General features: G+C 36.8%; 1 protein-coding gene across 4 annotated transcripts in view; it reads right to left on the reverse strand.

The window, feature by feature from the left end:
- Positions 1–25,773, reverse strand: part of PCCA (propionyl-CoA carboxylase subunit alpha) — a 473,473-nt gene that overhangs the window by 400,203 nt on the left and 47,497 nt on the right. For all 4 annotated transcript variants that reach the window (XM_027854094.1, XM_027854095.1, XM_027854096.1 and 1 more), the window contains exons 5-6: positions 5,612–5,725; positions 4,006–4,059 (exon numbers count right to left, since the gene is read on the reverse strand). In XM_027854094.1, coding sequence (XP_027709895.1) covers positions 4,006–4,059; positions 5,612–5,725 — 168 coding nt within the window. The remainder of the gene's footprint in view (positions 1–4,005; positions 4,060–5,611; positions 5,726–25,773) is intronic.

Raw genomic sequence — 25,773 nt, forward strand, 5'->3', positions numbered from 1 at the left:
GAATTCAGAATGAAAAGGGTTGTAGAGAGAATGACAGAGAGGATGTGGATGCATTGAATTTAAATAGCTTTTCCTACAGTAGGATGTAGTGAAGGTTTTTTTTTTTTAAGAAAACGGGAGAATTATACAACTGAAGGCAATTAAGTAGGAACCAGTAGATGAGGAGAGGTCAGTGAGAAGGAATTACCGAAAATGAAATCTGCTGGAGAAAATGAGGAGACAGGACAAAGGTTACATGTATGGTGGTTGGCTGTGGCAAGAAAACAGAGCCCAACTGAAGTTGGACGGCATGAATTTATCATGTTTATGTTACCTATTCCAGCTCCACTGAGCAGTAAAGTAGGAATGGAAGAGTCATTTGGTGAAATAATTAGGATAATCAACTGTGGGATAATCCAAAGCTAGATTTCCAAGGAATAAGCAGACATAGGACACAGACATAGGACACAGGGGCAAGGGATTTTTGAGGACAGTATTAAGTAGAATTAGATATGAAGTTGAGATTGGAAAGGGAGGAAATTAAAGTCAGAGAAGGAATAATGGGCTGAGAAAGTAAAGAAAGATAGAAGAAATAGATACTGCAATAAGGTGAAGATCAAGAGGTATGACATTGGGAAAGACGGAATGAGAGGGGATATAGACAGAGGAATATCTTGTAGATAACAGTGAGATATAAGGTGTGTGTGGCTAAGGTAGAGTGAAGGAGTGGATCGTGGAATTTAAGGAGACTGAGGAACTGAGAGGTATGGGAGTTTAAGTATCTATATGGATGTTAAAATCCTAGTATGAGGAAAGGAGTTGGGAGATGATGAACTTGAAAGAGAAAAGAGAGAGCTGTATGAAGTAGGAGTGGGGAGCAAGAAATAATAAGATTTCCCCTAAAAGACCAGTGTGTATGTGAGTAGAGGTATAGTCAATAGTGAAGATAATAGGGAGGGATAATATTGTACAGAGTCTTAGTCACTCTTATCTATTCCTATGTGGTGTCAGGGAATAAGGAGGAGGAGCAATAAGGCTTCAAAGATCAATTGTGAAAGGTCAAACAATTGAACAACCACCAGCAAGCCTACAAGTACTACTGTTCTACCCTCTTTTGTTCCTTTATTGCTAGGAATAAAAGGAACTCAGAGGGGATTAAAGAACAGAAAATAGTTCTACAGAGAAAACCTATTTGATCACAACAAAACTATAGAAAATTGTTATTTTTACAAGAACTGTCTGTAGCTATTTTTGCATAAATCATTTAGGCCAAATATTCTACCATTTTGTAGCAATTCAAGAATTAGTCAAAGGTGTCAAATACTATGCTGTCATTTAAAATGTAAAAAAGGTAACGTAAGAGATTTTCAAAAAATATTCAAAAGAAAAATGCAGAAAATCAATGAATCATTTTACCCACAAATTCTTACTAAAAATTAATAACAAAAACATCAGAAGTACAAAACTTCATTTTTCTAAACAAAGAGTATTATATGCTAAACTTCATCGCTGTGTGGTAACAAAAAACAAATAAATACAAACAGAAACCAATGGGGAAAACCAAAACATTTTCTCTGTTTTAAAAGCTACATTTGATTAAATTTCAAGCTTAGAAGAAAACGAAGTAATGAAAACCAAATATGAACCAAGAAACACGAAAACTTCTTACAATAATTTCCTAATATTGCCCAAGATTGTTCATAGAGCCATCACTAGGGTTACCCATACATTTATATCGGATCATAATCATATTAATAGAAAATGTAATCAGTTTGGGATAATGACTATTAAAATACAATGGTTAGAAGCCAATAACACAATATGACATATGGCAAAACAATAAGACTAAATAACATCATTTCATTTTGTTATTTTTAGTACTAGCCAACTACAAATAGATTCTGTAGTTGAGGAATTCTTAACAATTTTTGTGTCAGAGATTCCTTAGGCAGACTGGTAAAGCAATGACACCCTTCTCAGAATGTTTTAAATGCATAAAACAAAATATATAGGACTAAAAAGAAAACTAACTATACTGAAATTGGTAACTTAAGTTTAATAGTAAAAAACTGGTTAATCATTACAATGCATTGTAAAAGCTTCAGAGGAAAGGAATGTTTTTGTGTACCATTTGTGGCAGTTTTAGGTTATTAGCTTTTAAAATCAGTAATTTTTAGATGGAAACAACTTGACCAAAAATCTGTCAGAATTTTGAGACCATTAAAACAATTTAATGTGAGAGAAAAAAAGCTTTTAAAATTATGACATAGTTTTGCAAACCCTCTGAAATCTATCCATAAATCACATGGTGGTCCATGAAACTCAAATTAGGAACCCCTACCCTAGATGATCTTTTAAGGTTTCTTTTTTTAAAAAAAGGACTTCAAATTAAGAATTTTGCAACTCAAGGGGAATGAGTACTTCCAGCTATTAGGGAAATGTGAAAATAATCATTAAATTCTGAAGATGAGTGTTGCCATTAGTTGCATAATTTTCTTTTTAATTACACAAATACATCAGCATACAGCTTTCCAGTTTTAATTTGTCCTTAAAACAGACAAATCTTAGTCTGATAAACTGGATAATATTCCCATGTTGGCTCATCTCAATGCAACAATCAGGAAGTCATTCATTCTCTAGAACTCAGTAATTCTTCTATCAAACAGGGTACAGTATTTGTTTATGGTCTTTTTTTTTTAATGATAACTGGATTTTATCTAAATATCTAAAAAGAAAATAGAACTAAAATGAAGAAGTGGCAGAGATATTCAATACTGAAAAAGAATTAACAAGGGTACCAGTGAATGAACACTACACATCTATATTGGATTCAGCAGCTAAACCTGAGCATAGGAATTATATTTCAATGTGATTTGCTTTATCCAGATATTCACTGACACTAACCAGCTTTGGGGTTAAGTCATGATCTCTCTGTTCTTCAGTTTCCTCAGAGGAGGGAAAGGGTATGGAATATATAGTACTTAAGATTCCTTCTAATACTACCATGAATTTAGGAATGAAATGAAATATATCAGTTTTAAATAAAAATTAAATTTGGGATGAATTTTTAAAGTCTAATAACCTTGTTCAAATCGTTAAATTATAATTACTTTAACTACAAAACGGAGATAAAAATTGTTTATCTACTACAATCAAAGTCAAATTCAGAAAGAAAGCCCAGGATCAGGGCAGCTAGGTGGCACAGTGGATAACGCTCTGGACTTGGAGTCAGGAGGACCTGAGTTCAGATCCAGCCTTAGACCCTTAACACCTACTAGCTGTGTGACCTCACACCTAACCAAAAAGAAGAAAAAGCCCAGAATTGTTTGGCTCCGTGATCAAATTTTACCTTATTTCAGTTTCACTCAAAAAATACATCTCCTCTAATGCACTCACTAAAGACCACCATGATTTTCAATTCTTGCTCCTTCCACTACATAAATATGTCAAACAACAACAGATAATTTTCGAACTACAAGATTAAAATTATAAACTGGAGAAAATTAACAGATGAAATGTAGTTGCTGTTATTGTTCAGTCATTTCAGTTGTAACTGGCTCTTTGTGACCCTATTTGGGGTTTTCTTGGTAAACACTGGAGTGATTTGCCATTTTCTTCTCCAGCTCATTTTACAGATGAGGAACTGAGGCAAACAGGATTAAGTGACTTGCCCAGGATTACACAGCTAATAAGTGTCTGAGGCCAGATTTGAACTCAGGAAGATGAGTCTTCCTGACTCCAGGACTAGCACTCTATCCATTGTACCACCCAGCTGTCCTTATTAAACTAGACATTATTTATTGGCTGCGACTGAAATTTTATCATTTTTCCACTGTTAGAATTATCTTCAAATTCCAAATTAAAGACTACTAAAGCTTTCAATCTTGCCAAACATTTATCATTAGACCCTTAAAATCAGGGAGGGATTAATAAAATCTTCATAGGCAACTACCAAAAACATTCATCCTACCAACACAATGAAAAACATTAATTGATAATCTACCAAGAATTAACAACAAAACTCACCAGCAACTTAGCAAATTCTTTATTCTCTGAAAGAAACCCATACCCTGGATGTACCTTAAAAATAAAAATAGAAAAAAATTAATTCAATATATCCTCAACTATATTTGACATCTTTTTGCCTTCCAATGCTATAATTTTTCATACTGCTACATTTCATCACATATAATGCTAACCATTATTCTACTGCTCAATGCTGCACATTCTAGTAAGAGAATTATGTTTAAAGTACCACAACACATGACTCACAATCATGAGTTATACAGTGTAAATCCTAATGACTATATATACATATATATATCAGAAAAACCATAAAGCACTGTAGTTTTAAACTGAGTACATTTATTAATGTTATTAATACCATTAAAAAGAAAAAATCATCCTATCTTGTAGAGTGCTTCTTCTTTACTAAATATATTCAAAAGCCCTAAAAAACAGCACAAAAATTATATTCCCATTTTACAGATATGGTTTAACCAAGTCAAATCATTTGCCCAGGTCTTTATTGCTAATCAGTATCAAAACATAAACTTAAGCCAAGGCCGTCTGCCTCCAAGTGCAATGTTATTTTCACTACTTCATGCAGCCTCTCTGCATGCCAGTATTTTATAAAATGGAATACACAGCAATGCAACATAAGCAGAGAATTCCACCACACTAATTTAATTGCATGTAAACAATTAACTAAAAATATTGGGCCATAGTTAAAACATTAAAACATTAAAATATTCTATACTCATTAGTTGTGTGAATAAACGTAAATATCTACAATATGTGTTCATAAATTCAGGTTTTTTTATTTAAACAAGCATCACTCTGAAACATTTATTTCAACAGAAACGTGAACGTTAATTGAGGACTCCTGGCTAATTGCTAGTGTTCATTGCCTTCATTCACTTTTAAAGATGATTCTGCATATTTGAAACATTACATAGATATGTGAGACTAAAATTATATATGTTCATATATATAAACATTGTTATTCTGATTATCATACCTTCTTTATTTTATTGCTTTTTTTTCATGTATTTCTTTTAAACTGAATATTAATCAAGGAAAATAGAAAGAATGAAGAAAAGAGAAACATGCAGCCTGCATTTATCCATCTAAACTAATGGGCATTCTGTTGACATCACATAACTAAATTATTGAATGCATGACTTAATTTCTGTAAATGTAATTATATGTGTACAATTTTTAAAGGATTAAAGCTTCATTCAAACAAAAGTCTTTTGGAAAGCTAATTATAATTTAACATTTTTAAAAACTGTTATGACACTGAAAGAGTTAATGTTCAAAACTAATTGGTATTTTTTGGGGGGGCAGAAAGGGGGAATTTGGAAATGAACTGAAGCTGCTCCCTGGTGTGAAAGCTGAATCCAGCAGCCACCTGCAGGATCGGCGACCAGCACTGCCAGATGCTACAAAGCCTTTGATTTCCAGTAGTGATTTCAGCCACATTTAACTCATGTGACATGAACAAAGTGCAACAACATAGTCAATCATTCTCTCTCTCTCTCTCTCTCTCTTTCTTAATTTTTAAAAACTCTTAGCTTTTCTGTTTACTATATATGAAACAGCTGCAGCAGATAGATTCATTCAGACTCACAGCTTGGGCCCTGGTTTTCTTAATGGCTTCCATGATGGCATCCATGTTGAGGTAGCTTTTGCTGGTGGGAGCTGGGCCAACACAGACAGCTTCATCCGCCATTTTCACATGAACCTTGAAGAGACAAAACTCTGTATTGACAGATGCTCCTAGTAAAAGGTAATTACCATCACCCTTAAAATATGCATATAAAATTGCAAAATTGTATGTTTCAAAGATGATTAACATACCATCACCAATTTAACGATGTGTAACGGATAATAAACAATAAAGTGCAAAACTATATTAACTATATTAACGATAATTTTTATTTCAATCACTGTCAAAATGACCCAACCCTATTTCAGTACCATACAAAATATATTTGATTAAATAAAATTATAGCGAACAATGACTTTTCTATACTCATCTATGTGTAAATTTCATGCCTAAAAGTACTCTAGTACATGTAACCAGGGTATCCAAGTATCTTAACACCTAATAACACACATTCATGACCAGTTCTAAGCAGGCTCCCCAGGAAGTTGGGGATAATTAGAGTGAATTGAATGAAGGGATGCAATGAGTGTCCCTGCACAGCATCAGGTCAGTACTATGCACAAATTAAAGTCTATGACTAAAGAGCTCAATATCACTACACAAGAAAATCTTGAAAATTATTTAAACAAGTTCACATATGATTCTTACCCATTATTTCTTTTTCTTAAGTGAATTTTTTATATGTGGACTGAGTTGTAACTCCTTAAGTAATTATCCTAATTTTAAGGAAATTTAGTATCATTTAAGATTAATTATCTAAAATAAAATAACCCATCTACATTAAAACAAGGTTATGATGTTAGAAAATTATTTGCCTGCTTCTCAAAAGACTATATGACATTACAAAGAGGATACAGAAATGAGTGTGGTATGCATAAGTGGACTTTTCCAATTTCTTAGCTTAATAAATGTTTCCTACTCATTTTTAACTTCTTCAAAAAAGTATCAGACTGCCAACACAATCCTAGTCATAAAAGTTTGCCAACAAAAAACACCTTATGGAATTAACACTGATCTATTTGGCCTTTTCCCAAGGAATATTTTTCAAGTATGTAACAAAATACAATGCAACACATAAGCTTAAAAATTAAAACCTATGAAAAACTTACAATAATTTAGAAAGCTGAGCTTTTCCAGTTTAATTTAAAATAATCCACTAGTATATGTAGTATCATAATTTTATATTAACAAAACTAAAAGATTTTCAAACCACATACTGTATAATAATAATAGCTAACATCTATACAATATTTTTGAGGCTCACAAAGTGATTTAGATATATTATCTTGTTTGTTCTTGACAACAATCTTATAAGGAAGGTGCTATTATCAATCATATTTTACAGATAAGGAAACAAACTGAGTACTAAGTGACTAGCCCAGTCATAGCTAATAACAAATGAGGCAAGATTTGAACTCAGGTCTTCATGATTCTAGGTCCAGCGCTTTATTAACTACATCACTTATTTTAAACAAAAGTAATGCATTTGCATTGCAATCAGGCTTATTTCCTCACTATCCCAAAAGCATGCTATGTTCAAATTTATTCTGACTCCAAGACTGTTTTCAGACATTCTATCTTCCTTCCCCTCCTATACAAATAGAAGAATATCCTTCTTCCTTCCTAATTCAAAACCAACCTAGCTTCCAAGTTCAAGTCATTCTCGTTGTGTGCTCCCTAAATAGGACAGAACACAATTCTCTGCCCAACTTTAGTATATCACTCAGTTTCACTCAATATCATCCAGTTTGAATCTATATTACTCAATGTGAAACTTAATTCTGTGCAAGACAATGTATGATTAACAGTTTTTTTTAAATATGTATAACAAATAAAGAAGGTAGAAAGTTTCTTGAACATGCATCCTAGGAAAGAAGGAACAAATGAAAAAGCATGTATTAAGGGCTTATTATATGACAAGCACTGTTCTAAGTCCTATGCTAAGTTAGATCCTAAGAGTTTATATTTCAATGGGGGAGACTACATATAGAAAAGCAGTGGCCAGGGAGGGCCACCTTTTTTTGTTCTGAAAGTTACAGATGAAGAGACAAAAGGCAGTTAGCATCCTATCGTGGTAAACGTCTAAGTTGATATGATCAAAATTCAAAGATCCCGAAGCGGGAGAGGGGATGAGGAATGCGGTTAATTCCTTAGTATTAAGGGAGTTGTCCAGGAGACTGTGGAGGGAGTGAAGTACGGCATAGCAAGAAGCCTCTCCACAAATGGTATTTTAGGAGAGTGTCTAGGAGGGCAACCAGAATGATTAAGAACCCTGAGTTCATCACAGTTGAAGTAACTGTGGTCAATGGTTAAAGGAACTGAGCATATTTAGCCTGAAGAAGAGATGGTTCCAGGGGTAATACGAAAGCACTCTTCAGGTGTCTGAATAGTAGATCACATGGAGGACCAATTAGATTTAGACAAGCCTATCTTCTCAGTATCCAGAATGGCATAATGTACATTGTAAATACGAAAGCTAAATGTTAAAGATACTTGAATAAAATGTTCTATATACTTGAAATGACAGAATGTAAGTTCCCTGATGGGAAGAATTGTTTTGTTTTTAACTCTGTATGCCTAACTTCTGCCACATAGGAAAACTAATAAAATCAACTGGAAAAGAAATGTAGCATTTCAGTTAAAATGTTGGGAAGAGGCACAGACTATTCTAGAGATGAGATAGAGAGATAGCTGCAGGACACTGTGATCCATCAACTCACCTACATGTGAAAAGTTTTAGAATTATAAAAGGATTATAAGTGACAAAATTATAAATAAAATGACTACTTAGAATATTATAATATAAGGACTGTTACAATATAAGCAATAACATAACGGCTGTTGGGTTCAGATCTGAAATAAAAGTGGATTTTTTGAGTTTCAGTTCACAAAAGATGAGTTGATTTAAGGCTATAGAAGATATAGGAGGCCAGGAAAGGTATATAAGAAGCCATAGGTACTTTGAAAAAAAAACTATTGAAAGAGACAAATGGGGCAGCTAGGTGGCACAGAGGATAAAGCACCAGCCTTGGAGTCAGGAGGACCTGAGTTCAAATATGACCTCAGACACACGACACTTAATAGCTGTGACCTTAGGCAAGTCACTTAACCCTAACAGCCTCGAAAAAATCAATGAATGAATGAGACAGACAGAAAAACTAGAAGAATAAACGAAGGACAAGTGCCAACTGAAAAATTACAAAGAGCAAGCATTGCTTCAAATAAGAAATATGAAATACAGGGGCAGCTAGGTGGCGCAGTAAACAGAACTCCAGTCTTGGAGTAAGAAGGACCTAAGTTCAAATCCGACCTCAGACATTTAATACTTAACTAGCTGTGTAACACTGGGCAAATCACTTAACCCCAACTGCCTCACCAAAAAAAAAAGAAAGAAAGAAAAGAAATATGAAATACAAGAAGACATAACCCTCCTTTCCTTTATGGAGGCAGAAGGTGACCAGGTATGGAATCCTTCAGATATTTTCTAATAGTTTCAATATACTGATTATTTTTTTTCCTTCTTACTATTTTTCTTTTAAAACATATTCTCTGTTATATAGGCTAACAGTCTAGAAGGACTGAGGTGGATGGCTATAAGCAGAAATTTATGCAATGGCAAAAAAAAAGACATCAATAAAATTTATTTCTTAAAAAGAGTGAATGGGGGGAGGGGCACAGAGCCAAGATGGCAGAGTGAAAGCAGTTACTTGCTTGAGCTCTCCCCCAAACTCCTCCAAATACCTATAAAAAAATGGCTCTAAACAAATTCTAAAGCAGCAGAACTCACAAAAAGTCAGAGTGAAACAAATTTCCAGGGAAAGACAGCTTGCATGGTTGATCAGAAAGGCATAACACACCAGGCAGGGAGAGGAGCACCGTGTGCCGTGGGGGCACAGGCTGCAGCAAACCTGGAGCAGGCCTCAGAGGACTGAATCGAGGGCAACTGTGGCGGTTTCCAGACTTCTCAACCCACAAACACCAAAGACAACTTGGAAGGTCAGTGGGAAAAGTCTGTGACTTCGGTGACAGAGAAGCTAGGTTTCAGCCACAAGTCCCGAGCGCGAGGGCCACGGCTGCCTGCTGAGTTTCCAGCCCACAGACTGAGGGGGAGAGTGGCTGATCAGAGGGGGATTGCAGGGATCTCTCTGCCTGTGCTGAGGCAGGAATCTCTTGCTTTGCCCGTGCTTGGATCTGGGTCACAGTTCTGGGTGGTGTTCCTGCGGCAAGGAGGAATGCTGGTGTGGTGGAGCTTGTAGTGGCTGTACAGAGGAAACACTCCTCACAGTTCCAAGACAGAAAAGAGTACTCATAGACCACAGTAGAGACCAGGAAAGGAGTAAACACCTCGCCCTTGATCATACTACCTTGGAAGAACTGAAAATTTACAGGTCTCTAGAAGTATCTCTGAAAACAGCTGCACAAAACCCCTGAAGCTTGGGACAGTACATTCTCCACACTGGAAATAGACTCCTACCTTAACAAAGAATTTCTAACTCAAGTAATTGGCCAGGATCGTGAGCAAGAAGCACAAAAAGAGTCAGACTATATTATCTTACTTTGGTGACAAAGATCAAAACATACAACCAGAAGACGACAACAGAAGAGAAAGCTCCTACATCCAAAGCCTCCAAGAAAAATATGAATTGGTCCCAGGCCATGGAAGAGCTCAAAAAGGATTTTGGGAAGCAAGTAAGAGAAGTAGAGGAAAAACTGAGAGTGATGCTAAAGGAGACCCAAAAAAAACCTGAAGAAAATAACACCTTAAAAAATAGCCTAACCCAAATGGCAAAAGAGGTCCAAAAAGCCAATGAGGAGAAGAATGCCCTAAAAAGTAAAATTGGCCAAATGGAAAAGGAAGTCCAAAAGCTTACTGAAGAAAATACTTCCTTAAAAACTAGAATGGAGAAACTGGAAGTTAGTAACAATCTGAGAAATCAAGGCACTGTAACACTAATCCAAAGGAATGAAAAAATAGAAGAGAATGTGAAATATCTCATTGGAAAAACAACTGACCTGGAAAATAGATACAGGAGAAAGAACTTAAAAATTATTGGACTATCTGAAAGCCGCGAAAAAAAAAAAAAGACCCCAGACATCATCTTTCAAGAAATTATTGGTTGGAGCCAAGATGGCGGAGGGAAAGCAGTGACTTGCTTGAGCTCTCCCTCAAACCCCTCCAAATATCTATAAAAAATGGCTCTAAACAAATTCTACAGCAGCAGAACCCACAAAAAAACAGAGTTAAAACAAATTTCCAGCCCAAGACAACCTGGATGGTTGATCGGAAAGGTATATTGCGCTGGGCTGGGAGAGGAGCGCAGTTTGGTATGGGCGCGCAGGCCACAGCGACCCTGGAGCAGGCCTCAGAGGACTGAATCGCGGGCAGCTGTGGCGGTTTCCAGACTTCTCAACCCAGGAACGCCAAAGACAATTTAGAAGCTCAGTGGGAAAAGTCTGTGACTGCGGTGAGAGAAGAAGCTAGGTCTCAGCCACCCCGAGGGCAGCAGCTGCCTCCTGAGCTTCAAGCCCACAGACTGTGGGGGAATCGAGTGGCTGATCAGAGGGGGATTGCAAGGATCTCTTTGCCAGTGGTGAGGCAGGAATCTCTTGCTTTGCCCATGCTTGGATATGGGTCACAGTGCTGAGGGGTGGTCCTGGGGTGAGGAGGAGTGCTGGCATGGTAGAGAGGAAACACCTCGCCCCTTATCATAGCAGCTTGGAACAACTGAAAATTTTCAGGTCCCTAGAAGCATCTCTGAAAACAACTGCACAAATCCCCGAAGCTTGGGACAGTACATTCTCCACAATGGAAACAGATTCTTACCTTAACGAACAGTTTAAAACTCAAGTAATTGGTTGGGATCAAGCGCAAAAAGAGTCAGACTATATTATCTTACTTTGATGACAAAGAAGATCAAAACATACAACCAGAAGAAGAAAACAAAGTCAAAGCTCCTACATCCAAAACTACCAAGAAAAATATGAATCGGTCCCAGGCCTTGGAAGAGCTCAAAAGGGATTTTGAGAAGCAAGTAAGAGAAGGAGAGGAAAAACTGGGAAGAGAAATGAGAGTGATGCAAGAAAATCATGAAAAGCAAGTTAACAGCTTGCTAAAGGAGACCCAAAAAAATACTGAAGAAAACAACACCTTGAAAAATAGCCTAACCCAAATGGCAAAAGAGGTCCAAAAAGCCAATGAAGAAAAGAATGCCCTAAAGAGCAAAATTGTACAAATGGAAAAGGAAGTCCAAAAGATTACTGAAGAAAATACTTCCTTAAAAATTAGAAAGAGCAATTGGAAGCTAGTGACTTTATGAGAAATCAAGACACTGTAAAACAAATCCAAAAGAATGAAAAATTAGAAAACAATGTGAAATATCTCATTGGAAAAACAACTGACCTGGAAAATAGATGCAGGAGAGAGAATTTAAAAATTATTGGACTATCTGAAAGCCATGATCAAAAAAAGAGCCTAGACATCATCTTTCAAGAAATGATTGAGGAAAACTGCCCTGGTATTTTAGAAGCAGAGGGCAAAATAGAAATTGAAAGAATCCACCGATTACCTCCTAAAAGAGATCCCCAAAGGAAAACTCCTAGGAATATTATAGCCAAATTCCAGAATCCCTAGGTCAAGGAGAAAATATTGCAAGCAGCCCAAAGGAAACAATTCAAATATTGTGGAAACACAATCAGGATAACACAAGATTTAGTAGCTTCTACACTAAGGGTCCGGAGGGCATGGAGTATGATATTCCAGAGGGCAAAGGAGTTAGGACTACAACCTAGAATCACCTACCCAGCAAAACTAAGTATAATCCTTCAGGGTTAAAAATCGTCATTCAATGAAATAGGGGACTTTTTCCTGTGGAAAAGACCAGAGATGAATAGAAAATTTGACCTTCAAATACAAGACTCAAGTGAAACATGGAAGAGGTAAACAGCAAAGAGAAATCGTAAGAGATTTATTAAGGTTGAACTGTTTACATTCCTGCAGGGAAAGATGATTATTTGTAACTCATGAGTTCTTTGTCAGTATTAGGGTAGTGGGACAAAAAAAAAATTATATGTATGTATAGATAGATAGAGGGCACAGGGTGAGTTGAAGATGAAGGGGTGATATCTAGAAAATAAAATTAAGGGGTGAGAGAGGATTATACTGGGAGAAGGAGAAAGCGAGAAGTAGAATGGGGAAAATTATCTCACATGAAACAGATAAGAACAGGCTTTTACAGTAGAGGGGAAATAGGGGAAGGTGAGAGGGAATGAGTGAATCTTATTCTCATAGGATTTGGCTTAAGGGGGGAATAACATACACAATAGGGTATGGAAATCTATCTTACCCTACAGGAAAATAAGGGGGGAAGGGGACAAGAGAGCAGGGGGTCGATAGAGGGGAGGGCAGATTGGGGAAGGGGATAATCGAAAGCAAACACTTCTGTGGACGGACAGGGTCAAAAGAGAGAATACAATAAATGGGGGGTAGGATAGGATGAAGGGAAATATACTTAATTTTTCACAACATGACTATTATGGAAGTGTTTTGCATGACTACACATCTATAACCTGTATCGAGATGCTTGCCTTTTCAATGAGGGTGGATGGGGAGGAAGGAAGGGAGAAAATTTGCAACCCTAAGTTTTAAAAACACATGTTAAAAATAAAAAAAAGAAAAGAAAAGAGTTAATGGTATAATGGTGAGTGATCTTATGTAAATGGTAAGCACACTGATAAGGACTCAGGAACTACTGCGGCAAGCAACAGAAATATATGTACCCTCACCACATGAAGATGTGAGTGAGTGAGAAACAAAGAGAAAACGAGACAGCAAAGTGTGAGTATTTCATCGGTTGTCACACCTGCTCCCCCGCCTTTGTGGGAGTATCCAAGAATATGCTCAGGGAAAAGAAGTCAACCTAGAAATGTTTGATGTTTCCTTTCACCAATATTTTCCTTGCCAAAAGAAAACATTCTCCTCCATTCCACCTCCCTTCCCCCAAAGAGAAGAGTCTTTTTGTTTCTCACCAATTCTATGGTCTCTCTCAAGGTAATACTCAGGAAACTGGGTTGAATGCCATGTGGGAAAAACATATACGTAAACATGTTACCCAAAAACTTGCAAACAGAAAAATGGCAGAGTACCTAGCAGAACATTCAAAGGTACTATGTATGACAGGACATGTGGTTAACTCACCATACAGTACCCACAATGAACACAACCAAACAATCACAATGAAGATGACTGCACCATATGTGCCAACATCTGTTACAAAAGATTAAGTAGATGAATTCTATGAAGATCTTGGCAAAATCCTCCACATTACGTCAACATATATTGTGATACTGATTGATTGATTTCACACCCAAAATGATAGCTACAGAGAGAACAGCAAATCAAGAATCCAAGAAACAGGAAAAAGATGTTACAGAATAATCAGGATACTCATGCCTTTATATCATTAATACTTTTGTCAAGAAAAGATTCACAAAGCAACAGGATGTGGTAAACACAGAAAAAATAACCCTAAATAAAACTGACCAATCCTTAGACAAAAAAAAAAAATGACTGCCAACTTAAATCATTTCAGAATCAGCCGGTGCAAGTGAGATAATGAATCATACATAACAAACATCAACATGAACAATAAGATGGAAGAAATGGTGAAGACAAGAGAAGACAGGACTACCTATGACTACAATTGTTCCAACTTGACAAATTTAAAAGAGCTGTTGGCTCCAGAAAATGGGAAATGAACAGAAATAAGGACACAATGACTAGTAAGCATTCCAGAAAATTAATGTCACTAAACAGTTCACAGAGGGGTACATACACCAAAAAAAAAGAAAAACTTCACACACACAAAAATAACCAGAGCAACACTTTTTCTTGGTAGGGGGGAATAAACAGGGGAAAATGGTGGGCACCCATCTATTAGGAAATGGCTGGACAAACAGGGATCTATGAACATAACAGAATGTTATGGTACCATAGGAAACAATAATTATTAGAAATTCAGAAAAAAATCATGGTAAACTTGTAAGAAATTATAGAAATGAACAAAATTAAGGCAAGTAAGAAAGGAAGGGTTTAGGGGGAAAAACTCAATATATAAAATATCTCTTATAAGAGTCTACTATCCAAGGTATGTAGACAACTAACAAAAATAATTAAGACTGAGACAGCTACATGGCACAGTGGATAGAGCACCAGCCCTGGAGTCAGGAGAACCTGAGTTCAAATCTGGCTTCAGACACATAACACTCACTGGCTGTGACTCTAGGCAAGTTACTTAACCCCAATTGCCTCACCCCCCCCAAAAAAAAAAGATTAAAACCAAAATCAACTCCCCAACAGATAAATAATTAAAGACCATGAAATCAGTCAATAAGTATTTATTAAGCACCTACTAAATGCCACGTATTGTGCTAAGTGCTGGGAAAACAAATAGAGGCAAAAAAAAAAAACGTCCATGCCCTTAAAGAGCTCACAATCTAATAAGGGAGACAAGCAAACAAATAAATGCAAATAAACTATATACAAGATAAATAAAAAATCATTGAAAGAGGGAAGTTCCTAGAATTAAGAAGGCTGAAAAAGGCTTCATATAGAAAGAAGATGGAATTTTAATTGGGACTTGGTGGCAAAGTGTTGTAAATTGAAGGAATGCCCATCAGTTGGGAAATGGGGAACAAGTTATGGAATATTATCGTGCTATAAGAAATGATGAGCAGGTGGATTTCAGAAAAACCTGGAAAAACTTAAAAGAACTGATATTGAGTGAAGTGAGAAGAACCAAGAGAACATTGCACATAGTAACAGCAACACTGTGTGATGATCAACTATGATAGACTTGTCTCTTCTCAGCAATACAATGATCCAAGACAATTCCAAAGGACACGTGAGAAAAAATGCTATCCGTATCCAGAGAAAGAACTATGGAGTCTGAATGTAGATCAATCAAAGCATACTATTTTCACTTTTTTTTTTGGTGGCTTTTCCCTTTTGTTGTTTCTTCTTTCACAATATGACTAATGTAGAAATATGTTTACATGATTGCACATGTATAACCTATATCAGGTAACTTGCTATCTTGGGGAGAAATGGGAGGGAGAAAAAAATTTGGAACTCAAAATCTTATAAAAATGAATATTAAAAACTATATTCACATGTAATTGAAAAAAAAAAATAAAATACTATTTACCAAAAAAAAAAGAAAAAGGAGGCTAGGGAAGCCAGTAGGCAGGGATGAGAACAGAGAGCATTGCAATCATGGGGGACAGCCAGAAAAAAACGCCTAGAGTAAAAACATGAAGAGTCTTATTCTTGGAAAGGCAAGGCAGTCACTGTCACTGGATTGAGGAGAATGTGGTAAGGAGAAAGGTAGAAGAAGACTAGAAAGAAGGAAGTGGGCTGGGTTGTGAAGGGCTTTGAACGCCTATCAGAGGACTTTGTATTTGATCCTGGAGCCAACAGGGAGCCACTGGTGTTTACTGTGTAGCAAGGAGTGACATGGTTAAATCTATACTTTACCAAAAATCATTTTGGCACTTAAATAATAGATGGATTGGAGTAGGGAGAGACCTGACACAAGCAGATCTGCCAGTAGGTTAATGCAACAGAACAAGCATGAGGTGACAGGGGCCTGTACTATAGTGGTGGCAGTGTCAGAGGAGAGAAGGGGGCCATTCAAAAGATGTTTCAAAGGTGAAATCAGCAGGCCTTGGCAACAGATGATATGTAGGGTGAGAGATAGTGAGGAACCCAGGATGACTCCTAGGTTGTAAACCTAAGGGACTGGGAAGATGGTGTTACCTTCTACAGTAATAGAGAAGGTAGGAGTGGGAAAGGGTTTAGAGGTAAAGATAGTGAGTTCTATTTTGAACATATTTAGTTTCAGATGTCTACTGAACATCCAGTTCAAGAAATCTGAAAGACAGTTGGAGATGCAGGATTGGAGGTCTGCAGAGAGAATAGAGCCGGAAAGGTAGATTTGAGAATCATCAGCATATTATATACATGGTAATTAAATCCATGAGAGTTGATGAGATTATCAAGCAAAGTACTATAGAAGGAGAAGAGGAGAAGACCCAGCGCAGAACCCTAAAGATTCTGAGAATGATCTGAAGGGAAGATCCAGCAAAAGAGATAGAGAAGGAATAGTCAGATAGGTAGGGAGAAAATCAGGAGAGAGTGATATCTCAAAAACCTAGAGAGAAGAGACTATTAAGGAGGAGAGAGTGGTCAACAGTGTCAAAAGCTGCAGAGAGATCAAGGAGAATCACTGGTTTGGAATCTAAGAAATCATTAGTAACTTTCAAGAGAACAGCGTAGTGTATTGATACGGTTGGAAGCCAGACTGTAAGGAGTTAAGAAGATGGAGGTACCTATTATAGACGGTCTTTTCAAGGAGTTTAGCTACAAAGAGCAGAAGAGATGTAGGATCATAGTTAATGCGGATGGAAGGATGAAATGAAGGTTTTTTTCAAAGTAAGGGAGATACGGGCATGTTTGCAGGTAGTAGGAAAGGAGCCAATAGAGAGGAAGAGACTGAAAATAAGTGAAAGAATGGGGATGACAGAGGGGGTTTTCTATTGGAGCAGACAGAATGGAACAAATAGAGAGGTTATCTTTGATATGGAGTAAGATTTCTTCATCGTGTGAAACAGGGTGAAGGAGGCAAAAGTAGCAGAAGGTATGTGAGTGAAAAGAGATGTGAAAGAGGAGAGAAAAGGGAGTTCACAGCAGGAATTCAGAGGGAGTTCAATTTTTTCTGTAAACTGTGAGAAAAGGTTCTCAGCTGAAAGAGTGGGGGTAGGGGAAGCCATGGGAGGTTTAAGGAGTGATAAAAAGATTTAGAAGAGCCACTGTTGGAGAATGGGATAGTAAGTTAATAATGGAGGCACAACAGGATTGCCTAGTAGCAGGGAGGGACAAGTTGAGGTTATGTAACATAAATCCACAGAGAATCCTGTAAGAACTGTATTGTGATTTTCTCCATCTTCATTTAGCACCACATATGTAGGAGTGAAAGTGACAAATAGTTACAGTGTACCAAGGCTGAGGCTTGGCTGGGCGTAACAGACAATACAGTAAGAGGGGGCTAGGGATTCAAGAAAGGATGATGGTATAATTGAAGTGATTCACCAAGCAGTCAAGATGAGGAAAAGGGGAAAGAGTAGCTAGTCCAGGGGAGATGGCCTGGGAGAGAACTTAGGGGTCAAGGGATGAGAGCTCACAGTAAAGATGAAGGGTTTATAAGGGAAGACAAGAGAGTGAAAAGCCACAGATTATGTTTGGATAAAGAAATTTCAGAATTCTGTAAGAGAAGTGGCACATTTGTAGGTAACAGTAAGATCAAGTATATGATCACCTTCGTGTGTGGCTGAGGTTGGGTGGAAGAGCAGCTCATGGGAGGTACATGGGTTGAGAAACTGAGTTGTTATTTGAGGGAGAATCAATGTGAATGTTAAAATTCCCCATTATGAGGGCAGGAGGCGAGGAGGAAAGAAGTGTAGTCAAGTATCAAACTCATTGAGGAAGGAAGGAGAATGACCTAAGGGTCTACAGAAAATAGCTACTAGGATTTTGATTAAGTGGTAGATATGAATAGCACTAACTCAAAAGAAGAGAAGTTACTAATGGAGAGAATCTATAAGTAGCAATGAAGAGCAAGGAATATTCCAACTCCCTTGCCTTGACCAGTGAGCCTTAGAGAATGAATAAGTGAAGGTGTAGTCAGTCCTGGAAAGGAGTGGCCAGGGAGGCTGTGTCACCAGAAGGAAGCCAGGTTCCAGTAAGAGCTAGCAAATGGAAGGAGTAGGAGAAGAAAAATTTAGGATGAAGAGAAATTTGTTGCCTATGGAATAGGCATTCCAGAAGACAGAGTGGAAAGGCTAGGTTTATAAAGTTAGGATAAACTTGTGGTAGGAGGGTTAGCAATGAGCAATTGGGTGGTAGGGGGTGTGGAATGGGGTATGAGTAATTGATTTACAATTCTGAGTCACTGGATGTAAAGGGTATGATCAGGTATGAAAATATTCATCATTGAGTGAAGAGTACCCCTCCTCTACCCTCAAAGAACAAGGACAGCAGGAGATAGGAGGCCAGAAGTCCTGAACCAACAAGCCCCCCACCTCCCAAAAGGAAACTATTAACAACTTTATAAAAGACTGCCCCAAGCGACAAAAAACATAAATGTCAATCAAAAACAACACTGAAGATTCATTTCATACACAGCAAATAGGAAGAGATGACAAAATATGGCAATATTCAACGTTGGAAAAGGAAGAGAATTTCAAGCATGGAGAACAGGCTATGAAAATTCACAACAATAAGATTGTCTTGCTTGAGGAACAGTAGAAAGACAGTTTCAATGGATCCCAGACTACAAAGAAGTATAAGATATAAAAAAACTGATAAGGCAGAAAGGAACCAGGTTTAAAAGCCAGAGGATTTTACAGTTGATACTAGACATAACAGAGAGTCACTGGAGTTTACTGAAAATTAACCTCATCAGACTTGGGCATTAGGAAGATCAGTTTGACATAATATGCAGTGAGGATGGACTACAATGCAAACAGAGTTGAGGCAGGGATATCAACCAGAAGGCTACTGTAACAACATCATCATGAAGTAGTGTGTGGTGGCAATGCCAAAAGAGAGAAGAAAATGTATATGAGAAAGAAAGAAGTAATATATGTCAAGTAAACAAGTAAACTTTTCATGTTCTCAGATCTAGAGAATTAGTTTCTTTTCTTAAGCTAATAAATTTTAAGTTCAGCAACTAGGAGATATGTAAAACCAATAAGTTTTTAGCTAAAAAAAAAACCCTCAAAATTTGCATATTATTCATTTCAACAACTATTGAAGTGAATTTTCTCTCAGATGAAAAGATAGGTAATTTCCCCTATATCTAATAATGTGTATTTTGACATGGAAAAGACAATGGAAAATAGTAAGACATCTCCCATATAACACTCAATTTACCACTTTTTTATTTGTAGTACCGAAGAAGTAGGAATAATGCTGTCTTACAGATGATTCTTATTGCTCTGAGGATGGTCAGTCTATATATTTCAATATCTAAATGAAATCATGATCTCAGGCATTCCTTCCATTAGTGGAGATCACAAAGTCCTTATTATGCCTTCTTATCCGGCCAAATTTTTGTTATCAAGTCCTACTCTCCATAGAAAATCAACCTTGTAGGTCTTCCTCTAAATATTTTAACGTTTCAGTTCGCAAGAAGCCCTGATGTTATACCTCAAAGAAAGAAAAGGGAAAAGGAATATACTGAGGGGAGGGAAGATTAGGTTAAAATAATACAGGTGCATAAGTAAACATCTATACAAACAGAAAGGGGCAGCAGAAGTAGCTAACATTTGAACCTCACTCTTATCTGATTTGATTATAGGAGGGGAAAACTATGCCTCCACTACACACACACACACACACACACACACACATACACATACACACCTAGGACTTAGGTACATTGATCTTGAAACCACAGCAGGAAGGAGGAGTAAATGATTATCTAAAAGGTTACCTTAATATTAATATTTAATTTTATAATCCTTGATCCATTTACAACATTTGACACTGTTAATGACCATTTCCTAGGTATTCTTTCCTCTCCAGTTTTTTCATGACACTGCTCTCTTTTAGATCACCTATATGTCCAAACTTTCCTTCTCAGTCTCCTTCACTAGTTTTTTATGTCATACCTGGATGTCCACCAAGCCTCTGTCTTAGGCCCTCTTTCATTTGACTCTAGACTATCTCACTTGGTGATCTATCAGTTCACATGAGTTCAAGAATCATCTCCAGGCAGACTGAGGCATGAACAATATCCTACTCTCATAGACATTAGATGATTTGGAGGGGGGGTCCAATGGGGAAGGCAACTGGGATTAAACAACTTGCCCCAGGTCACACAGCTAGTAAACATCTGAGGCCTGACATGAACTCAGGTCCTCCTGATTCCACTGTGCCACCTAGCTGCTCCAGGTTAGTTTTTTCTTAAGAAATATTGAGATCATCTCCAAGACTTCACTGGCTCAGGGGACTAACAACTTAGCTACTGATATTACTTCCCTCTTCCATGAGTACAAAGCTTCAACAGATGCTCCAGGCACGTTCTAATATTTGGTAGGCATAATTAACAGGCAAAGTCAAGGGAGCTTCACTTTGCATCAATTCAGGGTATCCTTAATACATATCCTTCTTGAATGTTCTCCATCATTACGGCTAAGTAAATCTTTTTTTGAGAATTACTGAATGACCTAAAAGTTTCTCATTTTGTTCCACTATTGAAACTGAACTACCAGGGCACTGACTTGAGTCAGGTTCATCTCCAAACAATATGATTCCAAGCTATAACCTGCAGCTCTAACCTCTCTGCTGGGTGAGTCAATTATTTCCAATAACCTCTTGGACATCTCAAAGTCTATGTTCCATAAGCATCTCAAACCTAACATGTTCAAAACAGCACTCTTTGTCTTTATCCTCAAACATTCTCTTCTTCAAAACTTCCCTCTCGGTGTCTAAAGCAATCATTACTTTCCCAAGTACCTAGTCTTACAACCTAGGTGTCATCCTCAACTCCTCACTCTCATTTATCTCACATATCCAAAGCATTTCTACCTTCACAACATCTCTAGTCTATTTTCCTTCTCTCCACTCATAATGTGTCACTATGATAATCCAGATCTTCAGCACCCCTTGCCTAGACTACCATCAATAGCTGCTATTTGGTCTCCCTGCCTCAAGTCTCTCCTCATGCCAATTAATTCTCCACTAATATGCCAAAATAATCTTCCTAAAGCATGGTTCTAACTAAATCACCCCTTTGCTGAAGGAGATCCAGTGGCTCCTCATTACCCCCAAGATCAAATACAAATATTTGTGTCTGGCATTTGAAGGTCTTTATAACTTGGAGCCTTCCTACCTCATCAGCCTCCTTAAATACAACTTACTCCCCTCTCCAAGTATTCCACCACCTAGCTACATTGATCTATTTGGGGTTCTTCAATTGCAACAACACTCCAAGGTCACATAGCTAGTGAGCATCTGAGATCATATGTGAACTTAGGTCATCCTGACTCCATGTCCAATATCCTTATCCACTGCACCACCTAGCTGACTCACTATTAAAGGGAAAACTCCTTGAGAGCAGGGACTGTAGTTTTTTGTTTCGTTTTGCTTTGTTTTGTTGAAGAAACAAAGAGAGCATCTTTCTTTGCACACTTATCACTTAGATAGTACCTAGCATATAGCAAACGTTTAATGCTTGTTAAATAATTGTTGACCAGCTGATCTGTCCCAGATTTGTGTGAGACGTGATTTAATCTCAGGACTTATTGGCTCCAAAGACAACACGCTTCTTCTATCCTAAATATCAACTCACTGGTCATTTTACAAAGATCTCAACGTTAGGGGTGATCATGGCTAAAAAATTTATCACCTAGTAGCCAACCTACTGCTAATGGGTTTATCATTCAAAAAAGAAAAAGTCTAGACTGACTCAGACAGTACTGCTCATAGACAAAAAAAGCAGTTTTATCAAGAATTATGGAATGATATAAACTTAGTTGAAACAATAATGTTAGCAAAGTAGCAGGATATAAAGTAAACCCACATAAATCATCAGTATTTCTGTAGGTCACAAACGAAACTGCTATGTTCTATTGCTTAGTAATTTATCTAGTGCTTCTCTTACATTTAAATGGTAAAAATAGCAATAATAACACTTGTATAGTACTTTAAGGTTCACAAAGAAGGCAGCTAGGTGGCTCAGTGGATAGAGTACTAGGCCTGAAGTCAGGAAGACTTGAATTCAAATCAGGCCTCAGACAATTAGTAGCTGTGTGACTCTGGGAAAGTCATTTAACCTCTGATTGCCTTAATCCACTGGTAAAGGAAATGACAAACCACTCCAGTGTCTTTGCCAAGAAAACCCCATGGAGAGTAATGTCATGCTAGGGCCCACAAAGAGTTAAGCATGACTGAATGAACAATAAAATTTACAGAGCACTTTACATATATTATTTCATTTGATCTTTGCACCCCAGGGAAGAAGCCTTCCTACCTTACCAGCCTCCTAACGTCTAAAGTAGGAGTTGAAATCATGATTTCTTGGCCCTACGTCCAGGGCTCTATCCACTGCACCAGTGAATTTCGACTACTTCTCCACATTCAATACAGTAATTGGCCTACAATTTTCATTTTTTAAGCATTATCTTTACCTGGATTCAAAATAAGCACAATACTTGCTTCATAAAAGTTGTGGTTTAATGTTTCATTTTTCTGTATATTTCCAAATAATCTCTTTATTGTAGGAATTATTTGTCCTTAGAAAGTTTCAAAGAATTCTGCTATGGTCCATCTGGACCAAGTGTTTTTAAAAATGTTAACTCTTTGATAACTTGTCTTTTTCCTTTTCAATTCATTTACTGAAATTAAGGATTTCCTATGGTGTCATTTTAGTCAATTTATATATTATAAATTCACCAAACTGTTAGACTATAGCTATATGTATAACAATCCTTTTATAATGTTACTTTCTGTTTGTTATAATGTCTCTTTTTCATTTATAATGTTGATGATTTGCATTATCTTTCTCCTTAAAGGCAGGAACTGTTTCATGTTTGTCTACTAAATATCCTTAAAATTATTGAGGCCCTTATCCATTTTGGTCATTAGACTTGTCCTTATTCCATACACAATTATTCCTGCATACGCCTAAGTATGGTAATTTCCTAACATATGATAGGTCATATTACTGTAAGAGGTTTACTCAATACTTAGTATAGTGCTTGGCACATATTATGTACCTAATAAATGCTTATTAATTAGCTGACTTATTTGCTAATGGTTTGTTAATTTTCTTACCTTCTTTAAAAAACAGTTCCTGTTGATCAGTTTCCATTGTTCTGTCATTGTCTAACTTTAATAACCAGATGCCATTTTCATCTCAAAACATAACAAAGACCCACTTCATTGATTTATAATTTTTACATACACCCAGTACCTCATTTCTAGTCCGTTACAGGTTACTCTTTCTAGCCACAAAGGTACAAGTGAAATGAACAAATAATAACAACACAATCTATTTGCCAAGGGCTCCTGGTACTCTGCAACTAGAGACATAATTAGGAAGACTACACTGCACATAAACAGTTAGGTAACAAAGGGATTTTATTACTTTACCATGGACAAGGTTAAGGTCAGCATCATTAAATAAATTTATATGCATTGCTCCATTAATAAAAATAAACATCTGCTACATAAAGAAAGGAAATAAATTCAAGTTCACCAGTACTAAAAGACCAACACTGCTACAGATCAAGAGTTAGCAAAAAGGTTCATTTCACCTCACACAGAGGAACATACACCTTTTCAAACTCTACTCTTACCTATCCTTCACCTGCCAAAATGATTTTTCTAAACCACTCGTCTGATCATGTTAGTCATCTACTCAAAAAACTCCAGTGGCTCACTATCACCACCATGATCAAGTTAAAAATCCTCTGTCATTCAAAGACCTTCATAACCTGCTCCCTATCCTTATTCAGCCTTCTTACACCTTACACTTCACTGCATACTCTATGATCCAATGATACTGGTCTCCTTATTCCACCTCAAAAAAGACAGAATATCTCCCAACTCCAGGAATGTTCACTGGCTGTCCACCATGGACTGAATGCTTTCTCCTCTATATTATCTCCGCCGCCTGGCTTCCTTCAAGTACCAGCTAAAATCTCACCTTCCACAAGAAGCCTTTCCCAATCTCTAAAATCTAGTTCTTTTTCTCTATTGATTATTTCCTATTTAGCTTGTCTGTACATCCTTGTTGGCATGTTGTCTCCTTCATTAGATCATAAAATCCTAAATAAAATAAAAACATTCTTAAGAAACAAAAAGATTATAGGCTCCTGCAGGTGAGGCACTGCTTTTTGCCCTTCTTTGTAATCCCAGTACTTATCACAGTACCTGGCACATAGTAGGCACTTAATAAATGCTTTACTATGTATCACTAACAACAAGGGTCAGTTGATATGACAGCTGAGAGAGGAAAGAATCTATTAACTTTGAAGGAAACACTATCTACCCATCTCACAATGTAACTTTTTCCAAAAGTTAAATGAATAAACCAGATTAAGGAAAGGTATGTAATGATAACATTTGTTAGCAAACATCCCATCAAATAACTTCTCAGAATAAACATATAACAATGTCACAAATAAAGGTCAATTCATGAACTGAAATTCAGTCTTAGATACTTATTAGCTGTGTGACCTGGGCAAGTCATTTAATTTATCTCAGTTCCTTATCTGTAAAATGAGCTGGAGAAGGAAATGGCAAACCACCCCAGTATTTTTGCCAAGAAAACCCCAAATGGAGTCGTCATGAAAAGTCAGACAACCAAAAAACAGAACAACAGTTAAAAAGCACCCCCCTTCCATTTAAAAATATCAATAATCCTATGAAGATTAAAAGAAACAAACAAAAAAGGATAAAAGAACTCAAGTATGTCATTGGTGTTAACTGGTTCCCTAAAGAGTCAACTTAGAAAAAAGATGGGGTAAGCACACTCATTACTAAGTAACATTACTGAGAAGAATATCAGTACCCAGGAGTGGTACTTAAAACTAAATACTATGTTTATTTATGCAGAAGTTGCTCCTTTGTTTCTACTAACTCAACTCACACTTTCATCTATATCCCATTTTCTTCTTTTCCCTTTTCCTGTTTCCATTATTCTCTCTTCCCAAGCCATCAAAACTTAACCATTTTGCCTTAACATTTCTTTCTTCCATTCCTTCTAACACAGGTAAAGTTAAATCCTAACCCACCACTACTATCCACAAATACCCAAATGTCCACAATAAGCTTCTCATAAGCAATTAAAAACATTTGAGCTAAGAAATCTTACAAAACAAAGATAGCACAACATAAATAGGTAGGCACACTGTCAAAACAAGGTACAGCTCCTTCCTGAACAATGAAAATTGATAAAATATTTTGAACACTGATGAATTTGAAAGAATTCTTTTTACAAAAATATCATAAAAAGTATGGTTTTATGGGGTTTTTTTGAAGTTAAATATAAAAATGTTCT

This window comes from Vombatus ursinus, unplaced genomic scaffold, assembly GCF_900497805.2.
Source record: "Vombatus ursinus unplaced genomic scaffold, bare-nosed wombat genome assembly UNPS02010304.1, whole genome shotgun sequence".
NCBI classification, from domain to species: Eukaryota; Metazoa; Chordata; class Mammalia; order Diprotodontia; family Vombatidae; genus Vombatus; species Vombatus ursinus.